Source organism: Nipponia nippon, unplaced genomic scaffold, assembly GCF_047370975.1.
Source record: "Nipponia nippon isolate SJK-2023a ecotype South Korea unplaced genomic scaffold, ASM4737097v1 scaffold_4, whole genome shotgun sequence".
Lineage (NCBI taxonomy): Eukaryota > Metazoa > Chordata > Aves > Pelecaniformes > Threskiornithidae > Nipponia > Nipponia nippon.
In genome coordinates this window covers 43,165,809-43,193,451 of record NW_028262358.1, presented here as the reverse complement: position 1 = coordinate 43,193,451, position 27,643 = coordinate 43,165,809, and the positions used below count along the sequence as shown (strand labels likewise).

Sequence of the window (27,643 nt, the reverse complement as noted above, 5' to 3'; positions counted from 1 at the left end):
CCTCAACCCAAATAACTGCACACAAACCAGGACACTAATGCAAACGCATGCCATCAATTGTGTACCGGGTTCAGTCGCTTATTTAAGAACATTTGTTTCCTCAGCAATACTTGCTTTTCATCCTCCTGTTTTCAATCTCTTCCTTTCCATCTCTTTTCTTCTCAACCACAGCAGGTGCATATGAAAATATGCCTGCCACCACACTTTCAGCTCCCTCCTGCCCCTTACCTTCAGATGCCCCACTGCTGCAGCAGCTATTGGATCTGATCTCCCCTTTTCCTCGCCCCTCCCCCTTCAAAGTCAAACTAGGTTTTATTACGAGATATCACAACACTTCTCCTTTTTCCACCTCGAGTCCCAGTGGCAGACATTGCGGTTTCAGTTTCATTCCCTATTTTGTACACAGAAATAGAACAGAAGAAGCTATTCTTATTTCCCCTTTTAATCAGGCTACAGAAACAACCACTGGATTTTGACAGAAAGTGGTTGAGGCTGGCTGCAAGATAATTTTATAGGTCAGGAAATCTGGCCCTATTTCATTTTGTGTGAGAAGGAAAAAACAATAATAGATCAGAAGCATTAACTAGGACAGGGTAGGCAGAACTCTGGAAATCCAGCAGGGACCTCAAAATTTTTGATGTTATAAATTTCTTTGAAAAATGAACTCTAATAAGCTTAATGCTATACAGCAGTATAGTACAGTAGGCAGCCCAAAGTAACAACTATTCTCAGTCTGGACTTAACATTAGTCTTGAGGTTTACAATCTTGTTCTCAATAAAATAAAAATAGTAATTGTCCAGAAACGGAAATTGTTTTTCAACTTCCAGCTTTACTGTGCACCTTTGCATTCATTTGCTGCCTTCTGCATAAACTGTGAAAATCCGAATTACTGTTTTCTTATGCCTCGATTTGTAGAGTTAAATCTCATGCTGGATTTTCTAACAATTAAGCAAATGCTGTATTTCCAGGAAGGCTTCCCACAGATGATTCTACAAGGCTCATCTGATCAGTGAATACAGATAAGATATTGACTGCCAGTAAGACTTTGCCACAAAGCATCTGCTTTAAATACATTTTTTTTGGAGAATACAAACTATACCTTTTAGTGAACTAAACAGCTATTGACTAAACAAAATAAAACATTAATACATAGGTAAGGATATCAAAGACCAAACACGTGCAGGAAGTCTGAATGCTAAGGTAAGAGGCATCCTGCCAAACTGAAATAGATGCTTATCTTCTAACCTCCCCCTCCGCCACGCACACACATAAAAAACTGTACCTGCAGTTTGCCCCACAGCCTGCATTTGTCACATCCAACACAATCCATTATGCGGGATATGTTCTTGAAATGCAACCTGAATTCTTCCTATCAGTTAAAAACAAAATAAAAAAGGTTAAGTTAAAGCACCCCTTAGCTTTAGAAAAACAGAAGGTTAACTAATCTAGTATCACTAGAATATCAATTCTCTATTACTAAAACAGAACAAAACCACTACCTTATGCAGTCAAGCCATAACAAAGGTCCATGTAAGCCCAGAATCTTGTTTCCAAGCCACTGCTAACAGTCAATTCCTCGAAACCCGCCCCCCCCCCCCCCCAATACAGGACATGCAGGGTAATGCTTGGATTCTGTACACTGACTTTCTACCAACTTCCTCAAAATTTTCGGTGTCCCTGCCCAATTTTTCTTCCATTATTTAAATCCCTTTTGAACCAACGTACCTTTTCAACAAACAGGCAAGCAAGTTACAATTCACAAAAGACATTTCCTGTACAAAGCTATGGGTAGATTGTTGCTTTGCAGCTTCAGTCAGAGTGAGAGCAAGCACAGCACAGAACTAATTAAGATGATCTCAATTAAATATTTAAGGTCAGAAAAACACTAGCTGGGCTGATAAACTACTGGCACTCTTTCTAATGCTGATGAAATTCCATACTACTACTGAAAGAAGTATTAAAAGTGTTAATAAGTATTAAAACAGACCTTTATCACTGAGCCACACTCCAACTGTGGAATTGTAGTGCATACCAATCCGAACACCAGCATGTCAACACTGGAAGTTGTTAGGTAGTAACAGCATTCTTGTTAGGTTCCCATGTCTAGGAACTATGCTTTTCTAAGATTAAGTATAATATTATATTACGTTGTATTATACTATATCAAATTCTACTATATAAGGCATCTGTTTTTTAAGCTTTTCTACTCTTAGCAGTATGCTTCCGGTAGGCAGAGAGGTTTTCTAAAATAATGCAACTGAATTCCAAAATGGATATTTTGGATGTCATTCAGAAAAGTAGCTTTACCTTTAATGACTTGGCTCCTTTTTTATCTCCGGCGAACATGGACTTTTCATCAAAGTGCATATGGAAGGACCTAATAAAGACAAAATGAAAACAGAAAAAAAAAAAACCAAAACACAAACTCAAAAACGCTGGCATACACTACAGCGTTCCATCAAGCTGGGTGAGCAGCTGATGCCATCAGTGTAAAACACTTTTCAGAGTTTCTAGTCTTTGCAGAATAGCTCTTAAAAAATTTACTGAATGGTATCAGTTTTACTATTCAATCACTGTAACTTGAAATCTGTTATTTACAGTTTTGTGGAGAATTTTCTTCACTCCATTTCCATTGATCAAGATTTCTTTCTAATATACACTGAAATTGTCTTAACGTTTGCCTTTCAGTTGACAGTTGTCTAACCACATCTCAAATACCCAGCAAGCTTATGATTAGGGACAGCAATGAAGCCACACAGCACATTACCGATCACAAAAATTAGCGAGAAGGTGAGCAAAGGAACTGGACTAAAGAACCTCACAGAGTAAACAGAAGGAAGAAGGGATGGCTAAAACCCCAGAAGTTAAGTCTATGATAAAAGCTGGATTACTCACTGAACCATTAAGTGACTACATGTACTATTTTCCTTTTCAAAATAAATAATGTGCATCTTACACTGAAGAATCAGAAAAAGCAACAAACAGGGAGTAGCCCAGGGTGTTGTGTGGGGTTTTTTCTTTGTTTGTGGTTTTTTGGTTTTTAAAGATTGGTATATTCAAACCTCAAAAATATTAATCTCTTCCTGTCAAATGTACAAACTCCTCTTGTTCTCTCACATTACTTAATTTTATTTCTTCATTCCACTCTCCTCCTTGTCCTATCCTATCAAGAAGTCATCTGTTCTCACTTGTGAATATAACTGAGAATTTCAAACTATTGATAAAAAAAATCCTATGCCTTACTTTGTATCCCTGAAGATATCTAGTAAGAGAGCTTTAGATTCAGCATCCTCATGGCCATTTCCAGTGTAAAGGTCAACAACTGAACGCTCAAAGTACGGGGCAACCTTTGACAAAGCACGCAGCTCTATCAAATATAAGAAATACAAATTTTTGAGCCTCCTTGGTCCTTCTCCTTTTGTTTCAACAGGGTCAAAGCGGCGAGTGAACTCTTTCACATTCGGTCCCCAGCGAGGCTTCCCCCAGGTTTCTACACAGAGAAAAAAAGAAAAGGGCAGGGGGAGTAAAACACACACATTTAGAAAAAGAAAGCAACTAGTATACATCAAAAATTTTCAGAAAAAACAAATACATGTTACAGATATTGTAGAATTCCATTCAGCAATTTTACTTAAATTACCTTCAAGAAGATAATTTGCACACAGATGCAAGTTGATGCTAGCATGAAGTCCAGAAATGAGCTTATAAAACACTCTTTTCTCAAGGCAAAGACCTGTCCAGGAAAAAAGACAAACAGATCCCAAACTAGATACTAGAAATAATGTATTAAAATGAATATACCTTGACATTTAAACGATGCAGACTTGCATCACTGAACTTTCAAGAGTTACAATTACAGTACTTCAGCGTTGTTAATAAGCCCTTATATCCATCATAGGAAAAGTTTACCTCTTATGTTTTATATAAAGAAGTACTAAGAATGACGTTTGACATTTCTTACTTGGTATTTTAGCGTTCTAATAAATACAGTCAAATAAGTATCTGGTCAATTAGTACAGATAAATTGCCACACAAAAATAAGATGCTTACTTTGTTTGAGCAATAAATTTGAAATAGCCTTGAATTTTGACAGTCTGGAAACCAGAACTATACTGTGACCCATCCTAACTAGAATTAAAGCTACCACTGAATTAGAGTGGTGACCTTACAGAAAAACATTAAAAATCCCAGAAAACCTTATGGCATTGGAAAACAGCAAAAATATTTCTTCCCAGCTCTACTGTAAATTCACTGAAGATTTAAATGCACAGAACAAAACCTTGAAAAATACTACTTTGATAGATACAGACTTCTACAGCGTAAACAAACGTAAAGGCATTGGGTGGCCAAAATATAATTTAAATGCAAAAATTACTTATAATACAACTTAGACCGAGAGATAGAGACTACACTTGGAATTCAGGAGTTTGTTCCTTTCTGAAAGATACGTTTGGGTGACTTCCCTGCCACTCCAATCTCCACAAGCGGCAGCAGGAAGAGCCGATGGTGAAGCCTATCTGTGAGGCTGAGACACGGCCTCGTTTACAGACATCACATTTTAAAAAGCATATAAATTTGTATGCTCTCCTACAATAGCACCAGAGATTTCCAACTAGACAAGCAAAGGCTTATGAAAGGCAGAATGAACTAAGTTTAAAATTAAGTACATTTAACTCATTTACTTTTCTGCACACCTCCAAAATGCGATTTTGATTGCTACCGCTGTGATGATAATTTCCATTTAAATATGAATGAAAAGCAAATTGCTTTGCCTTCTGAACACACATTATCCTTATGTTAGTTTATATACTGGGAACAGAACCATCAAAAACTTTAATGTTTTTTTAAAGCTGTTTTCAAATAAAAACACTTAGCAGTGTTACTAATAATAATGTCCCTGCCTAAATGCCTACAATGAGCAGAAGATTCAAAGTAACTGGTATTGAAGTGAACTCCCCCTTTCTAAAAGATGAAACACTGAAGGGTTTAAGGAGTACACCATCTAAGTGAATGAGAAGATTTTCAAAGACCCTCAAGAAAAAAAAAATTCTTTGAATGACACTCAAGTTCTGCACAATTTATTAAAAAGCCTACACTATGAAAAATATTTGGGGAGATGAAAAAAAATACTACAGTGTTTCTTCTAGTGAATTTAACATTATATTAACCCATCCAAGAGCCTTTACCTTCTAGCCATGTGTAGAAAGATTCTCCTGTAAATACAAAGTATATAGTTAAGTGAAGGGTATTCATTTTTAACATTACAGCATCTTTATATTACTATGCATACTAACGTTAGCTGCCATCTGGACGTAAAGCTATTAAAGTGAGAACACTGAAGCGAGGCACTGAAGTGGTTGAACTTTGAGGTTAGTTTAAATCTGTTGGGGTCAGAATAGGAGAAATAGAAGAATGAGCACGACTAAGCTACTGGTCAGGGCATTCAGAAGTGTATGGAAGCGCAAGTCTCATTATGTGCACTAGTGGTGAAAGACATGACGGAAGAGTGTAATCTGATAGCCTTTACCTCGACTGCTAACTGTCTGAAGGTTTCCTGTAGGCTTAGATCCTTTGCCTGAGAGCTTTCAGTTGACTGAAAAATCTTAAAGTCTGTCTCGGTGTAGACAGACCAAATGCTTTTTCTCCCCACTCTCTCCCCACCTTCCCAAAATCAAGGACATTCAAGAAAGTACACAAAAAACTGCCCCTCTTCTTTTAAGGGATCTGACATCAGTATCAATGGGGCTCTGGAGAAGATCCAAGAATCCTTTAATTTATGCATCTCCAGTTATCTCGTTAATGACATTATCACAACACATATTCTGTTACAAGGATAAGAACCAACAAAAGAACTGTATTTTGCTCTTACCCACTCCTTCCCCCTACTCCAAATGAAACAATTATCCCAACAAAAACATTTTCTGATCAGTCATCTGCACAAAAACATAACTTTCCTGCCCTCTAATGCAATAGCAATAAAATGAATAAATCAGATGTGCAAAACTCTTTAATGCTTACTTCATTTCTGCAAGTCAAGCAAAATAAGATGACTTACCATCATCTCCTCCTTAGGGGGGAAAAAAACAAAACAAAACAAAATAAAAAAATCCATAAGCATTAAAAAGATAATTTCCACAGCAAAGTAGTAACGAAACACAGGCTTTACTACAAACACTGAAAAAGTGCAAGAAACCTTATTTAATCTACAAAAAAATAGGCTACTTTCCATCCTCTTCCTCCTCCTCAAGACCACCTGAGACTAAACACATAATAATGAAAGTCACTAAGAATTTGAAATCTTAGTAGCAGCTGATTTACATATTCTTGAAAGCTATGTTTTAGCTTCAGAAAGATGGTTAGGAAGTCATCTTCTTCAGTCCACATTATTCAACAATCTGACCAGTGTTCCTTTCTGAAATTTTGATCCCTGAGTTAAACTGCTCTTACAATTCTTTTTATTTGTGTATATTAACAATATATTATCTCAATATTTATAATTATTAAAAGCTATCTTGATTTTCTAATGTGTTGTGGTGTTTCCTAACTCAATCTATTGGCTAATAGTTAATTTTTAAGGGAAATGAGACACACTGACAGGGGAAAGCTGATTCATTTGGAACACTGGGTTATAGTTTTCAATTTAAATTTGAAAACTTAGAACACAAGTCATTGGCATACTTTTTTAACATTCTTGCAGATAACTGAGCCTTCCTAAGTACGCAGTTTTTCTTCAAATAATGCAATTTTTTCTTCAAATAATGCAATTATCTGTACATTTGTAATACACTAAACATTATGGATGGAAAATGTACAGCTACATTACACTAGGATGACTATGAGCTAAAGTGATTAAATTAAATGCTCTAAGGAAAAAAACAAAACAAAACACAAACAAGGGAAGAATACAAGCGTGCTGAAATTTTTGTTGAACTTTAACTCCTCCCCATCCACATGGGAAAGTTACTGTGACACTTACTAAACAGTTTGAGACTTACTTTAGTTTTCACGTTGGCTTCCCTGACATTAATAAGCCTATTCATATGCATAAGATTAAGCACATATGTAACCAAGTATCACAAACCTTAGTCTAAATATTGAAAATGGACAGCTACTTCTACAGAGGAAATTAAAAAAGCAGAAAGCACACCTACAGACTGAAGATTACTATTTGTATCACTTGTGCTGCAATAGTGACTATGTTAAAAGAACTGCATTAGAAAATAAAACAGGGAAGACCCACCCCTACTAGGCGCCAGTGGATTTAAAGGACGATAGACAGATCGAGGCCTAGAAAGTAAGTTAGAAAACACAAAAATCAGTTTTAAGCTAAACTGAAGTGCAAGTATAAGAAATAGTCTTCCTCTCCCTCCCAATTACTTGAAGCAGTTTTCTTCATAGATGCTGTTCCACACTCTCCAAGCAGAAGGCCCCTTGTATCCAGTGTAACGTTCTGGATTCAGCAGCAAATCCACGTACTGTGCATCTGGAGATCTCTCATCTAAATAGGAAACCTTTTGTTACATATTCTAACTGATCAGTTAAAAAAGATTTAATTTTTAAAAAGTCACACAGAATTAAATACAAATAAGAAGTCTCATATAGTACTATTTTGTCTTCCAGTTGTATTATAAATGCCTTGTACATAAAAATACAGCAATATACACACTAAATAGGAAGCTCAAAAGTATACAATTTATTCCAAAGTCTCGTGTGTGGCCATAATTTCTACAACGTCTGAACACCTTCTATGTGACTTCTTCAACTCCACCATAAACGCTTGTCATGTAATGTGTTCTCTCACCCTATGCTAAGACATAAACAGTGTTTTGTTTTAAATGGCTTCAAATTCAGGGTTTATTTGTCTGGCAGTATTACGTTGGGGGGTTTGCTTTTTTGAAACGGGTATACTGCTACAGGGGCTTCTTAATAAAGACAAGGTCAAAGAAATGCATCTTGTAGTTGGTACATAGTGTATATTTATTAGCTAAATCCCCTTTTTCCCAGATACCCTTGTACGCTGGCAGAAAGTCTGGATCACATTGCTTAATTGAACAAACTTTCAGCATATTGCAGAACGCTCTGTTGGTTATGGCAAGAAACATGTTATTTAAGCAGCATTTCAACAAGTTATACCCTCATCTCTCAAGTTCACTACAAATTCAGGCAATGTATCCAACAATTGTCAAACAGTACTCTCTCTGCTTAAAAACCCCATATGAATAGAAACTTAAGTTTCAAGCTACAACCAGTAAAAAGCAGGAGGAATTCCCTCCTCTTTGAAATTCTAGGTCAAGAGCAACTCATACTTAAAAAAACCCCGCATACAATACAAGACAGTAGTCCAGAGACCTATTCATAGGAATAGGCCAAGCAGTGCCACTGAGTATTTCCTCAGGTGTTGAAAAAAGCCACAGAAACAGAGACTGAAAACTGCTCTAAAAAGAAGAGATGATTCTGCATGAGCAGCTAAGCATCACTTCAGTAGTAGCAGCAAAAACAAAGAAAAGAGACAGACACAAGACACACAACAACACAGTGAGTGCCAGATGAGACAAAGTCGAATTAGAGCTTTATTTATTTCTTTGACAGCATGGCTAACCTAAGCAGTTCCTACACTTCCTGGTCACTTCAGGTCTCCACTTTTTCTTCTTGTTATCCACATACACCTGAGTCTGTGGGGCAGTGCAACAGAAAGATGGAAAGCTGACCTGGGTTATGAAGTTTTTTTCAGCTAGATCAATTCCCTTATCTAGTTTATCATTAAGCCGAACAAAAAGCTAGTAAAAAGTAAAACTGATGATATGGGTTTGTGCTACAGTTGAGTGAATTAAGAGCTCTCTCACCACCAGGAAGAGAGGAGAGGAAGAAAACAAGATTTTCTACCTCCTCCCAGTCACTCCTAGTAGTTATTCTCTCTCACCTCTCCCTGTTCCAGCTCACAAACTCACCTGATAAGCCAGTTCATCACAACAATTTGGGAGATGGGAGGGCGATGTTCACTTACTTTCCTGCTATTCAAGTAAGCTGAAACAGCTTACCATGCAGAAAGATGCACACCAGAGCCAGTGCAAAAAAAGCACTGGAAGAACACAGCTGAGGGCAGTACATCCTCCTTCAGCAGGGCACGATGTAAGGAGAGATGGAGGTAGAATCAGGAACTACTTAAGTAGTTACTTCTAAAAGAAATGCTCCTAAACTATACCTTTCCCAACTGAGTCCTCTTAACGTAGGCAGCTTGAAGATAGGAGAGACAACAGCAGCTTATTGCATATAACAGTTCAGATCTACAGTAATGCTCACTGACTATTTATTAGAGAAACAGCTTGTATAGAAAATTTTCACAGATAAGATGCAGCAGAAGTGCTGAAAGAGAACCACAGCTGGTAAGTCCACTACAGCTGCTGCTTTCTCAGGTGACACCAAACATTAGCCTAAAGGTAGATTAAAACACCTTGCATTATGCCCTAAGACTTCCTAGCATAGAAAGCTTTCTAAGGTATTTATTAAAAAGGCCTTTAGCAGTCATTCCTGAATTTGGCAGTTCTCGTGTTTATCTGAAAAACATTCCTTTGAGCTTTGAACGTTACAAGCAAAAAGACTCACATATGTGGAGCAGAGGGAAGACACAATCTAGTATCCTAGTGTTTTAACAATAAGAAAGTCCTTACAAATAAGGGTGAATTTAGTGCAGAGATCATTTGGAAACATAGCAAGGCTGGAAGAGGAACAAACTCAGTCCAAGCATAGACAGTAGAATAGCAACAAAAATAACGTAGTAGAAAACTGAATCAGCTGCAAGAATTTGTCTTATATTTGTGCTAGATGCAACTCATTTGTGAGAAGCTTTTTAAAAAAATATATGCTAACCCCCTCCCCATTTACCTTTTTATTTCCATAAAAGTCTCCTGTTCACTATACTAACAGGAGGTAACAGTGAATGTGCACTGTGTAGACTACCAAACGCTCCTTGTAAAAAATTGCATTCTTTGCATGTAAGATGATATGAACTGTCACATCTCCATTTAGCACAAAATTAATACTTTTTAAAAATGGTTATTTGCAGAGAAACTATAATCTTTTGTGTTTTTAAGAGACAGAAAATAAAACAAACACTCTGAAAAAGCTTAAACATTTTACCATCAAGTTCACAAAAATGATCCTGTGAATCATCGTATCTTGCCCAGTCAATGAAAGCCTCCTTACTTTGGTTACTGAGGGGAAAAAAATACATTTGATTTTAAACTTTTAAATAAACAACATCAATAAGACCTACCGAAAGAAACACAATCCACATATAGTAGTTAACTTGGAACTGAATTCTGAATTACTATATCTGAAACTCGAGAATATATGGAGTTACCACTTGTTAGCTGCACAGAGATTCAAGCAGGCATCAATTGCGATACTTTAAAAAGTCATCTTAATGTTAGACAGCAAGAAAGATTTCACCATCCTTATTTGAACAAACTGTGCAGCAGCAGTGACTTCTCTTTCTTCAGTAAGAGCTTGGTAAAATACTGTCATGGCATACATTTTTTAACGCTTTTCAAAGTACTACTTTAGCAGCTGTCACTTCGAGGGTGAGGATCATCATAGTTTCGTAACCTGTACTTTCAATGAGATCTACAATAGTTAGCCTTGCTTTTTAGTGGGAGACTGGATGTCTAAACGCCCCTTCCAAGCTAAATTACTCTATGAATATGATTTGTCTTAAGTCTTCTAAATAATAATGGTATTCCTCTCACCCTAGCATTTTCAAAGGTGTACTGTACCAGAGAGACAAGTACTTTGAAGTTCCCACAGTATGAAACACAAACAGTGCCAAAAGCTAAATGCTTTCCTCTATGCATATGTGCGGCACAGAACTACTGATGCCACACTACTGACAGCAAAAAGTAAGCAAAATTAAGCTTGGGAACTCTGCTCCAGAGTGCAGTGAAGCACCTTGAAATAATGAAAACAACCTATTCCTTTTGATCGAATTAGTCCTAGCTCAATTCTACAAACAGAGGCAATTCTAGAACAAGACACATTTCTAACCTTCTGCCAAATCACAATAGGAGAATTTATACTTGGCATTAGGCGAGAAACTTCTCCAGTAATTACTAGCAGGCAAGATTTGATAATCACAAGACATACAGTTGATCAAGGACAATAACCCAAAACCATGAGCATGATGCACTGCCAGATAGAGAACGTGGAGGTTTGCCTACAAAGCACAAGCTCTTCCTGCACTTGCAGGATTCATTACCTGCCCTCTCCCAACTTTGATCATCTATCCTACTCTCACAAAAGGCATTCTCTTTAGCTCTCCATATGTGTACTCAATCTCATATTCTTTGCCCTTAAGAGAGGTAATAGTTTCTTATTTTCCCTAAAAAACCTTGGATAAGGGCTCTACCCAGTTCGGTTTAAAACACCACAAACCAGGCAGAAGCAGTCGCTTTTTCATGGCAGCCCCATTTTGTCAGATGACAGGAAAGAGTTTCAACATCTCTATCAGGTAGAACTGCTGAAATCTGTGGCCGAAGACACCACACCTCCCCATCAACAGTGAAGAACTGATTCTTCTATTTCAACTTTTTAAAGGCGGGGAATCTAGTAGAATGCAAGTTTTTTCTAAGTGCTGTTCCACAAACTTTCCTACTCAGGGGCAACACCATCCCGCGGAATTCCTCCCACCCAACCTTGACTATGCCATGCAATAAGCAAGATCAGGGAATTGATCCAAGCTAAAAATAACTTTGCCAACAACAAAAGTAACTCACAAGCTCCCTGATCTGGTTCACTGAATGATCACAAACAGGCACATCAGTGTAACAGAGGGACAGAGCAAGACAGAATCCCCTAATCCAGCACAGTCATCAAGAACAAAGACTGATACTGGTAAAAAGTAGGAAAAAGGTGGGTTTATTTGCAAGTTTCCTCTGACTCTTGATGCTGTAAGATACCTCTTTCAAATAATATCAAAGTGTACTTTTTTTTTAAAAAAAAAAAAAGTCTACTTATCACTTAATACCTTTACCTTCAGATGTTCTTGCATCATTTCACATTTACTTTCTAATGAGCTACGGAAAGTATGAAGAACAAAAAACAGCACATTGCAAAAACAAGACAGACGAAATGAAATGCTCCTTTGTTACTATTTTTGTACTATTGTTGTAAATCATAGCATACCTTAAGGTACTGTTAACTGCTCCCAGTTTGTTAGCTTGCTCACAGTCTTCCAATTCTTTGGAATTATTTGCTGCTTTTGAATACTGTAAGAAAGTTCATATTTAATACACAAATGAATTACCTAAAATTCTCTGAGAACAGGTGCTGTGACAGGTATTTCTATGTTTAGCAGTGAACTGGCTACTATCAGGGAAAATCCTCAGATTCTAGCAGCACTAATTCTGAAACATTTCTTATTTCTGTTTTTCTTCACTTAATTTCGTCAGGACAATTTTGCTCTGGGGATTCAACTACCACAGAAAATTCAGCTAAATATGTAAAAATTTTGTTTTGCCCCCCCCCTTTTTTAATTAAATGGAGTTCTGAAGCATTTCAGATACTTATTTACATTCTTGTAAAAGGACCTTGGAAGACAAGCAGTGTCATACCTATAAATATACCTTGTATTTTGCAAGCATAAGCATACCCCAAGTTTCATTGGTCATTTCAGTAGGAAAATGTATCAGTTTTGGCCGTTTTCCCCTCATGTTTCATTTAATCCTATTCATTGGCATGTTTTAGACGTGCACCTCAAATTTTGATTATTTTAAAGCCAGAATTGAAGTATTTAAGCTGAACTCTGATTCTATAGTATTTTTTAAAAAGTAATCCACTAAAACAGACTTACTATTAGAATACTTCTAAGGAAAACATTTGAAGAATTAAAGATTAAATTCCACTATTCTACAATAATATGGTTCTGTCAGCAGGGCACTGTTTGTGTGTCAGCTTAAAGCTAAAAAAATCCTTCTAACAGTTTTGGTACAGAATAGATAATATCAGTGCTCTCTTAAAAGATAAACAAACCCAATTTCCTCTTTTTTGGGGTTTTCGGGTTGGGGTTTTTTGTGTGTGTGTGTGTTTTCTTTTGCAGTCTGAGCCTGATGTTTACACAGATTTCTACCTTATCACAGTCCTTAAGAAATACAGAAAATGATTTAATGTTAAGTAACTGATAGCTTATATAAAGCTGAACTGCTGGCTTCCCTTCACTTCAGGGCACATACATATTGACATGAAGGATTACTATCCAACACCAGCTCAAAATAAAACCATAAGCTAAAGGCTTTGGTCAACCCTTCAGAAATAGCAAACAAAAATAATAATTTGATAAATTTTAAAAGAAAGCGAATAGTTCATTTCTGAGGACAACCTTGTGGTCAAGATGCCAGAGGCAAAGTACCAACACGACACATATCACAATACTTCTCAAAAAAGAAAGGATTTAATTAAAACTGTTCAGATGAGTAAGCAAGATGACTTGCTTTAAAAATGCATTTGCCAGAACCAATACAAGAAAAAACAGCAGAACCTACTGAAGACCAAGGAAGTGAAGGAGATTAAAAACACCAAATAATTTAAACCTTGTTAGAGGCCTTGCCCATAACAAATATTTACTCTAGAAGGAAATTCTCATTCAATTTCCTTGGATTTGCCATGTGTGGGGGCTCATTCTTTAGCATCATATTGTTGTTAAATGGAAAAATGTGAACATGGAATGGACCTGACCTAGAACGAAACAGATACTGCTGATGAAATAACATACTGAGATGCTGAAGTAAACATTCTGCATGTCTAGAGTTGCAAACCAATCCTTACCCTGAAGTGAAAAAAATTACTGCCAAGAATATAATCCTAAATTTAAGGTTTCAAACAGAATGAACATTCAAGTCTCAAAACATGGTTCCGGGCTTCACTATTCTCCAGTGTTCAACAGCAACTGCTATCAGATCAGTGCTCTGTGACCACTGACTAGATCAGGACAAAGTATCTGTTCCTGCCAAAGCAGGATCTCCTAAGAGCAGTTTCTGGAAGAAAACGGAAAAGTTAAATGTTGTAACCTTGAGTTGCTGCACCCTGTCCCTTGCTTCAAAGATTAATACAGCATCTGTCATGACAGTTCTCTAATGGCTAGCCCCCTGAAATGTGTTCACCCCTCAAATGAAAACAGGACTATATTTCTATATTTCCCTTTCGGGAAGCTACTTTGTGCCTCTCCAGCACCATTTCAAAAAGCTTATGTTGGTGCCAAGAATTAAAAAGAGATCCTCTATTGCTAACTGCACTTCTGTGGAGAAGCTGTGCAAGTGTAACCCTGTGGCTAGATGAGCTTTCAAAAGAACTGTTCTCTCTACGGTTCAGCAAACAAACAAAAAAATCCCCCATGAAAGCCTAAATAAAGCTAGAAGTTTACAAGGTCATCTACATTAGGAGAGAAGGGCAATAGGAAAGTGCACAGAAGCCAAGCACTTAGACCACAGAAAACTTCTCCACAGGATTCTACCCTGAGTATATATACTCAAGAGATTATAGCTCTCATTATTAAAAAGATGCCTTTGGTTGTTTTCACCTTTCCAAGGCAGAGACTATCAGGATGAAAGAGAGAAACTGGACATGTATATCCCCAGAGGAAACCCCCCCTTTTTTTTTTTTTTTTTTAAAACCAATACTTTAAGGATAATCCACAAGATGCAGGACTTTCCCAAATGGACCAAGCACAGGCTAATAGCACAGTACTCGCATAGTCCTTGAAACAAAACATTCATACTAAGATGAGTTTGATGTTTCCTTAAAAGGGTTATTAAATGAGATTGTTAATTTTTAATTGTTTCCAAGAAAGATCTTTAACTGAATCATAAGACGTAAGAAAATGGTGTAGGTAAGATTTATGTCAGTCCTAATGACATTTTTCCTGCAGAAATACTTCATTTTCTGACAGAGAAGCAGCAGATATTAGTATCTTTGTTCCACTACAGATTAAAGGTGCAGAATTGCCCAACTTTCAGCACTATAGCTGGTTGCAACAACCTACAAGGCAATTTAAAGGAAACAACTGTAGCAAATAAACCAGCAGATGACAGCTTCCCAAAGAAGCTATCCCAGTTTCTTTATTGCAGTGAAAGCAAAAAGTGGCTGATTTTTCACTTCCGAAGTCCAATTCAATATGCTCATGTGAAGTACCTTAAGAACAGCATACTCTTTGACTACTAATTAACATCTTACTTATGGCTCTCGAGATCAATCAATCAGGAAGCTCAAATGCCTACTAGAAGAATCCTTTCTAAAACAGTCTTTAAAGTCTTAAAATGTCTCTTTAGGAGGCATTACGGCATTTCAGGAGTCAGTTTCTCTACAGTCAAGCTTGGAAGAGAATAGAGTCAATGAAAAAGAGAACTAGCAACACATTATCCAGCTAAAACTCAAGATCTTCTGCACAGAGACAGTGCCAAAGTTTTCCCAGAATAAGTACTGCTGCTTGTGCTGAAATGGTGAATGACTGACATTTAAGCCATGTCAGTAACAAAGATGTTTCTTCTCTGATCACCAGAAACCTTTAAATGAAGAGGCACACTTTACTTCAGAGTGAGCTTAACAATGTATGTATAAACAGGAGATGAGACTTCCTCTTGAGCTGAAGCTTGGGCAGACTTGCCTGCACTGTTCATGACAGCAGGACACAGAAGTCATCCATTCACAATGAAGTATTCCTCTCAGCTATCTTTGGTAATCTTTCTTGGTATAAAGTCTAAACCTAATGCCAATGGTCATTTATGATATGGTGAACTACACTCAGGTGAGGCAAGCAGCAACTATGGTTGCCCAGTGAGGTGGAAAGTACTGGGGAGGATGGAGACACGATAGTTACGCAAGAGTAAGTATGAGTCTACAACACAGCCAAGGCACTCAACAGGAAGATCTCTCATTTGGGTACCATTATCCCATCAACTGCTAAAGTCCTTATTCTTGGGCACTGTGCTTGGGATTTGGGGGTGAGGGAGCGTTGTTTATCTTTCTGCTCTGACATCTTTTCTAGGCGTATATACCCTCTTTATATTTTTGGCTTTGCTAAGATCACTTGGTGATCTAGGAAGGATGGCTTGGAGAGAAGCAAGCAAAAGCCAATAGCATGGACTGACTACTTAAGCTTGCACTGACCGCTTTAGCCTCAATTGTCTTTAGATTAACGACCAAATCATCTTTCAACTAATGACCTGCTCAAGATTAGACATGGCAAAACTACATGTAATCATTCAGGTTCTTTTAATATTAGAGGTTGTGGTTATATATGATTCTTACAAAAGACTGCACTGCTACTGCATCTGTGCATCTTAGCCTATGGCTTTACGGAAGCTGGCCTGTACTCAGAAATGAACAAAAAATTTTACATCCGGCATCCTGTGGCCATCTACTGCTGTCCCTGGTCATTCATTGATGCAGTCTGCACCAGCTCTCAAGCTATGACAGACCCAGAATGACATGGCAGTACCAGCTATGTCAGAAACACTATTATACATAAAAGTAAAAATGTGAAGCTGAAGGTTTGTAATGAAAAGTCACTCAGATACTGTAACGTTAAGATTTAAACAAAAAAAATCAGAAATAACTTAGAAAATAAATGACTACTTACTTTATTAGAGCTCCCAGCCTTAATTCCAACAGGTATTTTGCTCTAAAAACAAAAAATAAATCACAGTTTTTACACTGTTCATAGAAACAATTATGCTTGATTAAAATCTACAAATTAAACATCATTCCTACAGAGGCCAAAGCAAACTTGTTTTTAAATAATTAACTTGCTCCTTTACCTTCTCAACACGTTATATCGAAAGCAGTGCTAGAGCTTAAAAGAGACTTATTCTTAAAGTTATTTGTTTTATTGGTAAAATGACTAAGACCTTAAAATACTTTGGCTGTAATTCTGCTTTTGAAATGGAAAATAATTTTATTGTCACTCTTTTATTTAAATTTAAGTTCTGATTAGTACATGTTGCTAGTATAGTATTAGTCACTGCAAACTAGCAAACTTTTTAACCAAATAACCTTTTTCTATTTTATATTATTTGATCCATACCTCAGGACAAGGCTCTACATGACAATCTTTGATAGAACAATGGCCATCATCAGCCCAAAATGGACATGGTCTCTTCAGGTTGACCTAAATATACAAAAACCAAGTTTACAATCGACACTTACATAAGGCAACTTTAAATGAAAGAGCTCTCAGTATCAGGAAATCCTTCCAAATTAAAGAAGAGGATACAAGGAAAAAGGGTTAAATTTAGTACTTTAAGTTTTGTGGGGGTTTGGTCCGTCAGTTGGTTTCTTTTAACTACTCTCCCTCTGAGTATATAAGCTGAAGCTTGCTGCAGTGGAATTGTTAGTGATAATGGTCTCCAGTGGACACAAAGACATAGCATATTAAAGCACAAACTAAATCTCCCACCACTAACATAACTTTAAAGCAGTACATGAACTACTAAAAAGAAGGCAAATCAGACATATGCAGCTCTAAAATGAGTGCACTTACAATCAATTGTACTTGTACTATAGTGATCAAGAAAATACATTTGATGGAGGACAGACAAGTGCACAAGTTTACTAATTCAAATAAGTGCTTGGATGATTTCAGATTTCAAGGCATAAAAAGAGGCAATCATTACTACACATTGTAGCTAGTCAAGGAAGAATGAGTATCATAATGGCCTCAAATTAGAGAGCTGATATACTACAAATATAAATAATGAAGAGAAACCACTTCAGAAACATTACCAGCCAATCCTGTGATGATTAGTGCTCCTATTTGTCATCAAATGGCACAATAAAGGCAGGGAGTACCACGTATATTAGTATATGCTACATGGCAAGAGATTCAAACACTTTACTACACTTGGATTAGCAATGTGGAAGTCAGTGAAGAAAAAAAAAAATCCCAGCTTTCCTTTACATTAGCCATATACATACTAACAAACATTAGTGATAAAAACCACTTTGACCTCATCACTCCTAAACTAGAGACTACAGACTAAAGGCTCTCCTGCATGATCAACCAGAAACACTGCAAAAGTACACCATCTTTGAAATCTAACATTACAAATAAAATACAAAGCATTATCCTCAGTAGCAACCACTATTTTCCAGATAAAAGGTCAGTTTTAAAACTTTCAAAGTAAAAAAAACCCACACAAAACAAAAATTACTTCTATTCCTTTACTTTATTTTCCTTTAGTGCAGCTTGTACTAGTTTTCTTCAGTTGATAAATACTATTCATGAAGATATTCAACTGAAGTCACTACTTATATCCAACAAACTACATCTTGAATGACTTGATGTATCACTTCTTATTTGAAACTGTTGAAGACATTGAATTTGATTCTGTAGTTGGACACAGCAAGAGTTCTATAAAACGCATTATAAAATTAAGCCGAATACTCCAAGGATGGCATCAGGCCCTAGAGCAGTTTCAACACAAATATTTAAGAAATATAAATGTGCTTATAAAAATTACTTACATCTATAAATCTTAAGTCAGAAAACTAATCCTTATGCTAGCTTATGGAAAAAAATACATACAAGCTGTACAGTAAATTAATAGTCACACACTATAAATAACAGTATTCTTGCTATACCTACTAGGTTAAAAGATTGAGACAAAACACTTCATCAATTTAGTCTTCAGAAAAATGTGTTTTCCCTTTACCTGTAGGAACATTTTTCTAATTAATGTAATGTATATCCTATACTTTCACTTTACATAAGGAGAAACATACACAGGAAACAAAGGTTAAACATCCAGTACAGCAATGCCAGAGCAGCCCCTTAGGCAAAGAATTGGCAACTGAATGTTGGTACCTGAAGGGTTCCTGCTACGATAAAACAAACACACTACGCAATCTTTTAATTTGGAGAAAAACTGAAATCACTGAGCTGTCTTGAACAATTATTCAATTAAAAAAAACCTTTATGCTCTGAACACCTTTCACTGGCAGGGTGCATTTATACTGGATCAGTGATTTGCTTTAAGTGGCTTGGTTTTGGGGGGAATACAGTAATAGAAGCCCAATGGCTATGTTCACTGAATTGTCAAACCAGAGCCTCAGCAATAAAAACAATTAATCAAATTCAGGGTTTTTTTCCCAGCATTATACATAATATACTAAGCATAGATCAATATGCCTCTGATACAAAGCAGGCACAATATGAAGAATCCAAGATGAATTATAGCCAGATTTTACCCTCCCTCCAGTCTATTCTCTTAATTTTGACAGCTAAGAAAAATCAAAACTATGTACCAGAAATAAACAACTTTTAATGCTTGAAAGATAAATTGTTCTGTGGCACTACATACTTAAAGCAAATCAATCAAAATTCCCTCTTCAAATGTTGTCAATACCACAAAAGATCCCCAAAGAAGAAAAAATGTTTGACTTGCTCAACTGCCCTTTATTATACTAAATTCCTCTACCAAACCTTTCAGCAAGTAAGTCCTTCCTATATTTTCAAAACACGCATACAAAGTTAACGCTATATAACATCTGAAGGAAAGACTGTTTTCCATGTTTCCATTTTGATGTACTTATTCAGCATGACTGGGAATTATAAATTCAGCTTTAAAATGTTAAAGAGATTCCTCAGTCAAAAAAACCTAACAAGACATTAAGCAGATGGTATGACTTCTTAAGAGTGATGACAACTATCTTCTAGTTACAGTTCAAGCCATGCTAGCACAGATACATTAAAAGCAGAGATTTTAGATTGCTCCCCCCCCATTTCCTCTATTCAATCCACAAACACCATCCCTAGAAACAAAATATGTAAAATTTTAGAATTTTATGTACTTGTTCCCCCATCTTTTTTTAAATAAAGCACAAAAAAGTGTTACATTTTACATCACCTTCACAATAAGACCTATTATATAAAAAAAATGCCCTTCCCACCAATTTCTACCAAAAAAAAGACCAGCTAACATAGTTAGTCTACAACCTTCTTCAAAGTAAACTCTAACAATAAAAAATGCTAACACACTTTGGAAGATACAAGTAACTAGGCAGCTGTTGTTCTTACACAGAGAAACACTGTAAATAAAAGAATACTGCTGTCTAAACTGCAGATTGATTCAGAAAGAACATCTGCAAATCAAGATATATTAGTCCTGAATGATTCAAGAGCACTAAAAACCAGCACACACACTTCTGAGACAAACTGAGGTTGTACAGCACTTGTACTTCAATCAACACTAATCATGCACTGACTACATAGAACATCCTTCTACTTTCTTCAGGGTCTGAAGTATTAGATTTCATTACTATCGTTTAGAGTATTATTCAATACTTGTCACAGATTAAAAGATTCCTTATCATGAGGCTCCCATAGTTTGTGTGTTTTGATGTATAAACTATAAAAATTTTTTATTCCTTTATTTCTTTCATTGAGAAGCGTTCCACTATCTATCTAGAAACCACCTAGCATAATTTCAGCAAGACTTTAAAAACAATGTTTTCTTCAGCCTTGAAATAAAAACTAGCTAGTCCACTCAGTATTATACATTAAAGTTTGAGTTCTTTTATGGCTGTTGAACCAGTAACACAATGGGAATACTGTGACTGTAGTTACAAAAGTTGATGATCCAAATTCCTATTACAAATTAAATTATGTCCGAGTAGGAGTGTTTTCACTCCCAGAACAAGTATACTCCCCCTATGCTTATTCAGTATTTAGCTACACTGTAGTTGACCTAGATGATCATTGCCTACCCTTCAAATCACAATTTCCACATCCATCTATGTGCTTAATAGCACTTCCGTGATTCTGTGCAGGGACATCAAAAAACTCTGTTGCTTATTCAGAGAAGAAAGGGTGAAAAACATTCTGACTTACTTATTCGGTTTGCTTGTTCAACACAAATTCTTCCCTGTCACAGCTGGAAGCACTAAATAATGTGTGGTGATGGGTGGACTGCACACTGGCCCTTATAATTGCCCATCTATTAGGAAGATCAGTATGAAAGATGAGGTAGGATTGCAATACATCATTAAAGTATGACCTGCAGAAGTGCTCTTGAAATGAAGATTAGTTCTAAATTTGCAGGATGAAATTACTGTTGTATACAACCTTGTATACCTGTTGCTCCTCTTCTTCAATTACTTTGTTTTGTATCTTTCTGTTGCCTCTGGAGAACCTAATTACCACTACTATGTGATGTATTATCACTGAAGTTGCACAGATCGTGTTTCTCCTGAAAAGTGAAGTTAGAACTGTATCACGTAGCAGGAGGAGATTCAGGGTGAAGTTACGCATTACTGCTTGCTCAGACTAGAAAGGGAAGATTCTAGCACTTTTTTCTCCTTCCTCACATTCATAACTCCATCTTGCATGAGTTTAATAATTGTCTGATTCCAGATCAGCCAGATAACTTGCTACATCCTGGGGGGGGGAGGGGGGGCAACCAAACCCAAACATCCAAACTAAAAATCTTCCAGGTTAAAGAGATGCACTGGCCTAATGCACAGTTAGATAAGCCCAAGAGCTAAAAGTAGGGAAGGGGCAGGGCGGTCTGCCCTCAAGGAGCGTAACCTCCTTTTTCCAGTGGCAGGTAACCATCTGATTAGCTCAGTCAAAATGCAACCTTATTTTCAAGTTAAGCATATCTGAAAACAGGAGTATTAGGCTTCAAAGTCTTATTTTGCTCATCAGATTCTAATACAGAGAAAAAAAAATGTTTAAAGTCATAAAAAAGTGATATTACACACTACTTGAAAATTGAATAGTTTTACCTGTTTTTCAAAGGAATAATGGTTCTCTAGGTAGCAAACACTAAAATCAGAACTAAGACAGCAACTTATAAAAAAAGGAAATCATGGCAATATTTCCATTTCAAAATACGCACATTTCTTAGAAGACAAGTACTGCATGCTGTCAGAGAGTTGCTAATATACAATCCTTTTCTAGATGCAGCAGATACGACCTTTAAAATTACCACTTATCAGTTGAATGAAAGCAGTCATGATTTACTGTCACTGACTCCAGGATTAACACAGAAAACATGACTTATTACCAACATAACTGTCAGGGACTGAAAACCTGCTACAACCAAATTAAAGAGCTGTGGGCTTCTAAAAGACAACTTAATATAGACAAGTTGATTTGATACGTAATCCTCCTTATATTTTCTGGATTTTATTTAAATTATTCAGGAAAATACCATTCTCATTGTACCTTGTAATATCTGAAGTAATCACGTTCTTGTAGTTTCTGTATTTTGGGGAAGATCTTGAAAGTATTGAAGTCATCGATGCTTTCTATGTCACATAAACAATCATCTAGGACTCCTGTGAGCTATTAAAAAACACATAAAAATTTATTTTTAATCAAGAAATGCAATAATAACTACAGAAAAATCCTCTAAAGAGAAAAGGATGGCAGTCAAAAGAAATACTAGTGAAATGCAGTTCCACAGCAAATAATATAGTTCTCATCATTAAAATACTCTACAACATACCTTACACACTCAGATTTAGAAAATAACAGATCTTAGCACTTTTTTTGAGCTTAAGTCCACCTCCAAATGCAATGCTGAATCAATGTTAGCCGGATCAACACTTTCAGCCCTGAAATTTGTTGACAGATTCAGCATATATAACTTTCTGCAGAATGAGCAGCAAGATTTTTCCAAACTACAAACACATAGTATACTAGCATATCAGAGTTGCATACCAAGTATTCTCCTACCAAATGCTCATTAGTTGAATTGCCTACAAAAAAACCACAATCATGCATTGTCATCTCATTTCTATAATTCTTCTCAAAGCATAAGAACACTCCAGCTAGTTTCTTTAGAGGCATGGGAGAAAGGTGAATACGTACTTTTGTGTCCAAGAAGTCAGTAACTTCACAGTTAAATTCTACAAATAAATACTAGGAAAACCAGGTGCAGGCACCCATGTTGTAAGGCTGTAAATCTATTGTGAAACTAAGTCTGAACTTTCCAGGTCCTATCCTTCTTGTGCCAGGACAGCGAGCTGGTTGAAGGTACTGCACTAGCTTAAGACCACCTCTACGAAAAGGAGCGCACACAAGTGCAGAAGCGCTACTGCCAGCAGAGGAGAGGAAGGCAGGACTGTGCAAGTAGTAGAGAGGACAGGCCCAACTAACTTAGTCGACTCAGCTACAGCAACACTTCTGCTGAGACCCTGACAGTGTCTTAGTGAAAGGCACAAACACTGAAAGCGTGGTTCTAAACTTTTGTATGATAAATATCATTAAATCTAAACTAACTACTACAAACATGTCTGAAAGGCCTTTCAAATATAAGTTTGAAGGCTTTAGACCATATCTAAGGGAATGGAACCAAACATTGCTGTTAACTAGTACTAATCTTCAGCTAGACAGGAAATTGATCAACATACATGACGGCCTACAAAGCATATAAAATAGGAAAGCCCACACATCTTATATCTTGCATGGGCTTAGCAGAACTTCTGACTATTAAAAGGTTATGTGCAAAAAGAGACAAAAAACATTTTGTGGCTTTTTTTTCCCCTCCACAGATTTCACATAGATGAGATTATGAAATCATCTAATCTGTTTTATGCACGATAAATCACTCCACTACTTTACAGAACAGATACCCTTATATAACCAAGCTTGATGTAAAAGAGTCACTAGAAACCAAACTGTAGGCTTCTGCTCTTTTATGAAGCATAAAGGAGGCCTGGAAAATGGATTTCCCCCAACCCCCTGTGAGAATAAAGAGGTGAGGGTACGGCAATAAAGCATTTAAGTAGAAAATTCACCTTGTGTAGATCCTACTTTTCCTGAGGCACTAAATACGCAGTCACAATTCTGCAGAGTAGATACGGTAATGAAGTAAAACTCATTTAAGGGAAGGGAAGTTGCTTTATCTAAGGTCTTCCATGCTGTTATGCTTGCCTTGTTAATGTTATCTAACTTCAAACCTGGGCAAAGAGCTATGAAAGAACGTATGTGCAATTACAGGTATTTCACAAAGCCGAGAAAGCTCACAGCCCACATGACTGCCAACTTCAAAGTCAGAAGACAAAACTTGTTATTATTATACTATTATACTTACAGAAGTAAAATCCCCATGCATTTTAATCTATAGTGATTTCATGAAAAATTTCAAATTTTCTTATTGGTCACACATAGGCAGAAATTATTTTTGCTGTCTTTACAAGTAATACCATAGCAGAAAATAAAGAGCAGTACATTTCATTATAGTATAAAAAGGCAAAAAGATAACTCTGAGCATTTTGCTCAAATATTATTGAACTGTATAAACAGGATAAACCTTACATGAAGAGCAATAATTTATTAAGCTGAAAGCAGTAGGAAAGATCCAAGAAATTTTCTTTGGACTCAGAAGATAAAGGATAGGAAACTATTTTGATGACCACCTCATGAAGCTATCCACTGCTTACAAAAATATTTTTACCATCTATGCAAAACTGAAAATGCTTTTTTAGGGGAAACTGTTCCAAACAAACATGCAGTAATTGCACTCAGTATCAAATCCCTATGGAAAAATAAAAAGCTGCAGTCTTTTTATTCAACTAAGATGGCAAACTAATGGAGGTCACACCTTTGCCAGATGCCTCTGATAAAAATCTCGATTCTAAGAACATCTTTCAAAACGCAGTACAGTTTACTTAGAACATTAGGAAGTTTCAGAAATAAACCCTCCCCCAAAACCAGAACTGGTCTAAGAAATTATTAAGAGAAAAATTAATTTCGAGTAACAAGAACAAGCAAACAAAAAAATTCTCCATTACTTTCTCACAACTTTTTCAAAACTGGAACAGTTAGCTCCCTGTATACATAAAATAGCAAAATCAATGTTTCCTTGGAAGGCATGCTCTAAAATTAAACTACGCTATATCTGTACCAAACCACAATTTATGAAATGGTTTGACAGCACATATGAAACACCAACACTGCATATCAGCGGAGTCAGTTCATAGCACACTAATACAACAGCAACACAGGCTTCAAGTACCCCAGTTAGGTTTTTTTTTTTATTAGTCCAGGTGTAGTCTTCAGTGCTCTCACTTGCATAATGATGGAACACTCTAAGAACATGCAGAAAATTGTTTCATTTTTGTTGACACCTGGATCTTCCAGTGAATTCTTTTTCAAACTGGAGACATCAAAACAAGAACAGTGTATTACACGGTTAAAATTACGTATTGTAAGACCTGCTTTGCTATTCGCACAATTGGTATTTTGCCTTTTTTTAATTGAACTGTACTAGTTAACTTAATCCACAAATATAGAGCCAAACTGTACTGTAAGTTATGACAATTTTTATTACAATGGCCAAGTATCAAGCTTTCTTTTAATCTGTTAATTACTTTGAACTCTACGATAAACTCTAAAAGCATTAGCCTACTATAATTTGTGATCAAGAAGTCATCTGACATTGAACAGTTGCTATTTCTTCTGTATTTCCAACATGCTTATCAAAGTATTTCCATGTATTGCCAAACCTAGTTTAGTTCTTGTACAGATATCAGAGCTGTACTGGAGATGTTAAAACTTCTAACTTATCTTCTCCAAGAGAAAACAACCTTTCAGAAGAAAAGGTCAACATCCAACCTGCATCAATTTCTCCTTATGAAATCTGGAAAGAGAAATGTATTCAGCACTTCAACATTAAGAAAAACCTGAATAAATGCACATACTAACAAGCAATCTATTCATACAAACAACCTTATTAGTGTTATCAGGTTGCTGTACTTTAATTGCTTCAACAATTAGAAGACCACCTGGGATGCCTTGTTTTGTTCCTTAATGTTTTACTTTGCCATAGCTGCAGAATGAGAGAAAAGCTACAGCTAACGTAACTCAAAGAACTAATGGCTCGCTTATCTTTTCCCTGTGCAAGTCAAACTCTAGGTATTTAAACTCTGAATAGAATATGGTAACAATTTTATGAAATAGCAACAACCAAGCTCTCTGCCAAGCATCATAAGAAAACCATGCCAGTTTGTTAACGGCTTCTTTTAAGAATCCCAATTCAATTAGCATTTAGTTACACTAAAATAAGGGATTTTTAAACCTGAGAAAACCTCAACTTACAACAACAAAAAAACTGCAATAAAAACTGTCTATGCCAGACGACTCTAGTCACTGCCTTGGATAGTCACTTACAATATAGTACGCTATACAGAGCGGAAATTTAGAAAAGGTAAGAAAAATAATAATTAGATGCAGAAGACAAAATTTTGCTCCACGTGGGCATCGTATTTCCATATAATCTCGCTCTAATGTCTTTGGTCCAGCTGAAATCCTTCCCTACTTGACACCAACTATTATTTCAGTCACAGTCATGCTGCTGATGAATAGCAAAATCCCAACTACAGGCACTTGTCCTTCTGAAGCTGTGAAGGCAGTTTACAGAAAGAAGAAGCATTCTCATCCTTCTCTGTAATGTGGGCAAACAGACGTGACCTAAAAACAAGCCAAGCCCGGGCACTGATATTACCATTTGAACACGTGGCTCCTCCTTGACTTCATAAGGACACCAAAGTTTCTGCCTAAAGCCAAGGATATGATCCAACCCAGAGCTCCTCAGCACAACACCCCACAGGCAGCAAGCAGCGTTACGTGGATTGAACAACTCCTCTGTGCAGCTGGACCGTTATATCAGGGTACTACCAGTGGTTCCCAGGCCAACCAACTTCTCCCCTCACGGTAGCAGCGGGGCTCCACAGCCCGGAGGCACCCAACCGCCCGGCCCCGGGCTGGATCCCAGCAAGCAGCAACCGCAGGGTCTCGAATAGGAAGGACGCGGGCTACAGACTTCAGCGAGGGAAGCCCAGACTCCGCCGCCGGGGAGGCTGCCCAAGACACGGCCCAAAGCTGCCCTCTGCCCCACGCCCCTGCGAAGCGCCCTCACCGCCGCCTCCAGCCCGCGACAGGAAGGACCGCTGCTCTCCTTCCCCTCCGGCAGGGGATCCGCAGCCCTGCCCACGGCCGGTGGGGCATCCCTGCCCGGCCGGGCTCTCCACCCTCCTTCCCGCCCCCGCCGTGAGGGCACCCTGCCGCATCGTCCCGTCCGCCCCTGGCTCCTACCTGGGCCTCCGCTGTCAGGACGCAGCTGAGCACCGCCAGCAGCCGCGCTGCCAGCCGTGCCCTCGCCGCTGTGCTCCGGACGGCACCGCCGCCGCTCATGCTGCTGCCGCCGCCGCTCCGCCCGCCGCGGCTGACGGGGGAGGGCGGCCCTCGCCCCGTCGCGCAGCAGCCGCCGCCACCACAGGAAGGAGACGGACGAACCGAGGGTCGGTGACGGTGGCAGCGTCTCCTCCCGGCGCGGCCGCTCCTGCCTGCGGCGGGAGCCGTCGGGCGGGGGCGCCGCGCTCACCTCAACCTGCCCGCGCGCTGCTGCCGCCGCCGCCGCCACAGCACCGACGCGCGCGCACGCTTCTCTCGCGCAGCCGCCGCCGCCCGCAAGGCCGCCCGCAAGGCCGCCCAACCGCTCCCTCCTCCGGCGGCCGCGCGGCGTCCCGGGAGCTGTAGTCCAGGCGCACGCGCAACCCCCGCCGCGGCAGGGCTGGGGCGGGGCGGGGCACGGCGCGGCGACCAATCGGAGAGGACCACGCGCGCCTCCAAAACAAGCGGCGAGGAACGGG

General features: G+C 37.9%; 1 protein-coding gene across 2 annotated transcripts in view; it reads right to left on the bottom strand.

Moving 5' to 3' along the window:
- The window catches only part of ERO1B (endoplasmic reticulum oxidoreductase 1 beta), a 32,430-nt gene extending 4,927 nt beyond the window's left edge, over positions 1 to 27,503 (bottom strand). The window contains exons 1-14 of one of the 2 annotated variants that reach the window (XM_087774473.1): positions 27,087 to 27,503; positions 22,212 to 22,331; positions 17,070 to 17,153; positions 16,626 to 16,667; positions 12,179 to 12,261; positions 10,139 to 10,212; positions 7,379 to 7,499; positions 7,242 to 7,288; positions 6,057 to 6,068; positions 5,188 to 5,214; positions 3,642 to 3,734; positions 3,245 to 3,491; positions 2,309 to 2,378; positions 1,284 to 1,370 (exon numbers count right to left, since the gene is read on the bottom strand). In XM_087774473.1, the coding sequence (XP_087630599.1) occupies positions 1,284 to 1,370; positions 2,309 to 2,378; positions 3,245 to 3,491; positions 3,642 to 3,734; positions 5,188 to 5,214; positions 6,057 to 6,068; positions 7,242 to 7,288; positions 7,379 to 7,499; positions 10,139 to 10,212; positions 12,179 to 12,261; positions 16,626 to 16,667; positions 17,070 to 17,153; positions 22,212 to 22,331; positions 27,087 to 27,185 (1,206 nt within the window). In that variant the 5' untranslated portion in view covers positions 27,186 to 27,503. The remainder of the gene's footprint in view (positions 1 to 1,283; positions 1,371 to 2,308; positions 2,379 to 3,244; positions 3,492 to 3,641; positions 3,735 to 5,187; positions 5,215 to 6,056; positions 6,069 to 7,241; positions 7,289 to 7,378; positions 7,500 to 10,138; positions 10,213 to 12,178; positions 12,262 to 16,625; positions 16,668 to 17,069; positions 17,154 to 22,211; positions 22,332 to 27,086) is intronic. The other variant, XM_087774474.1, reaches the window with a different exon arrangement.
- Between the last annotated feature and the right edge of the window lie 140 nt (positions 27,504 to 27,643).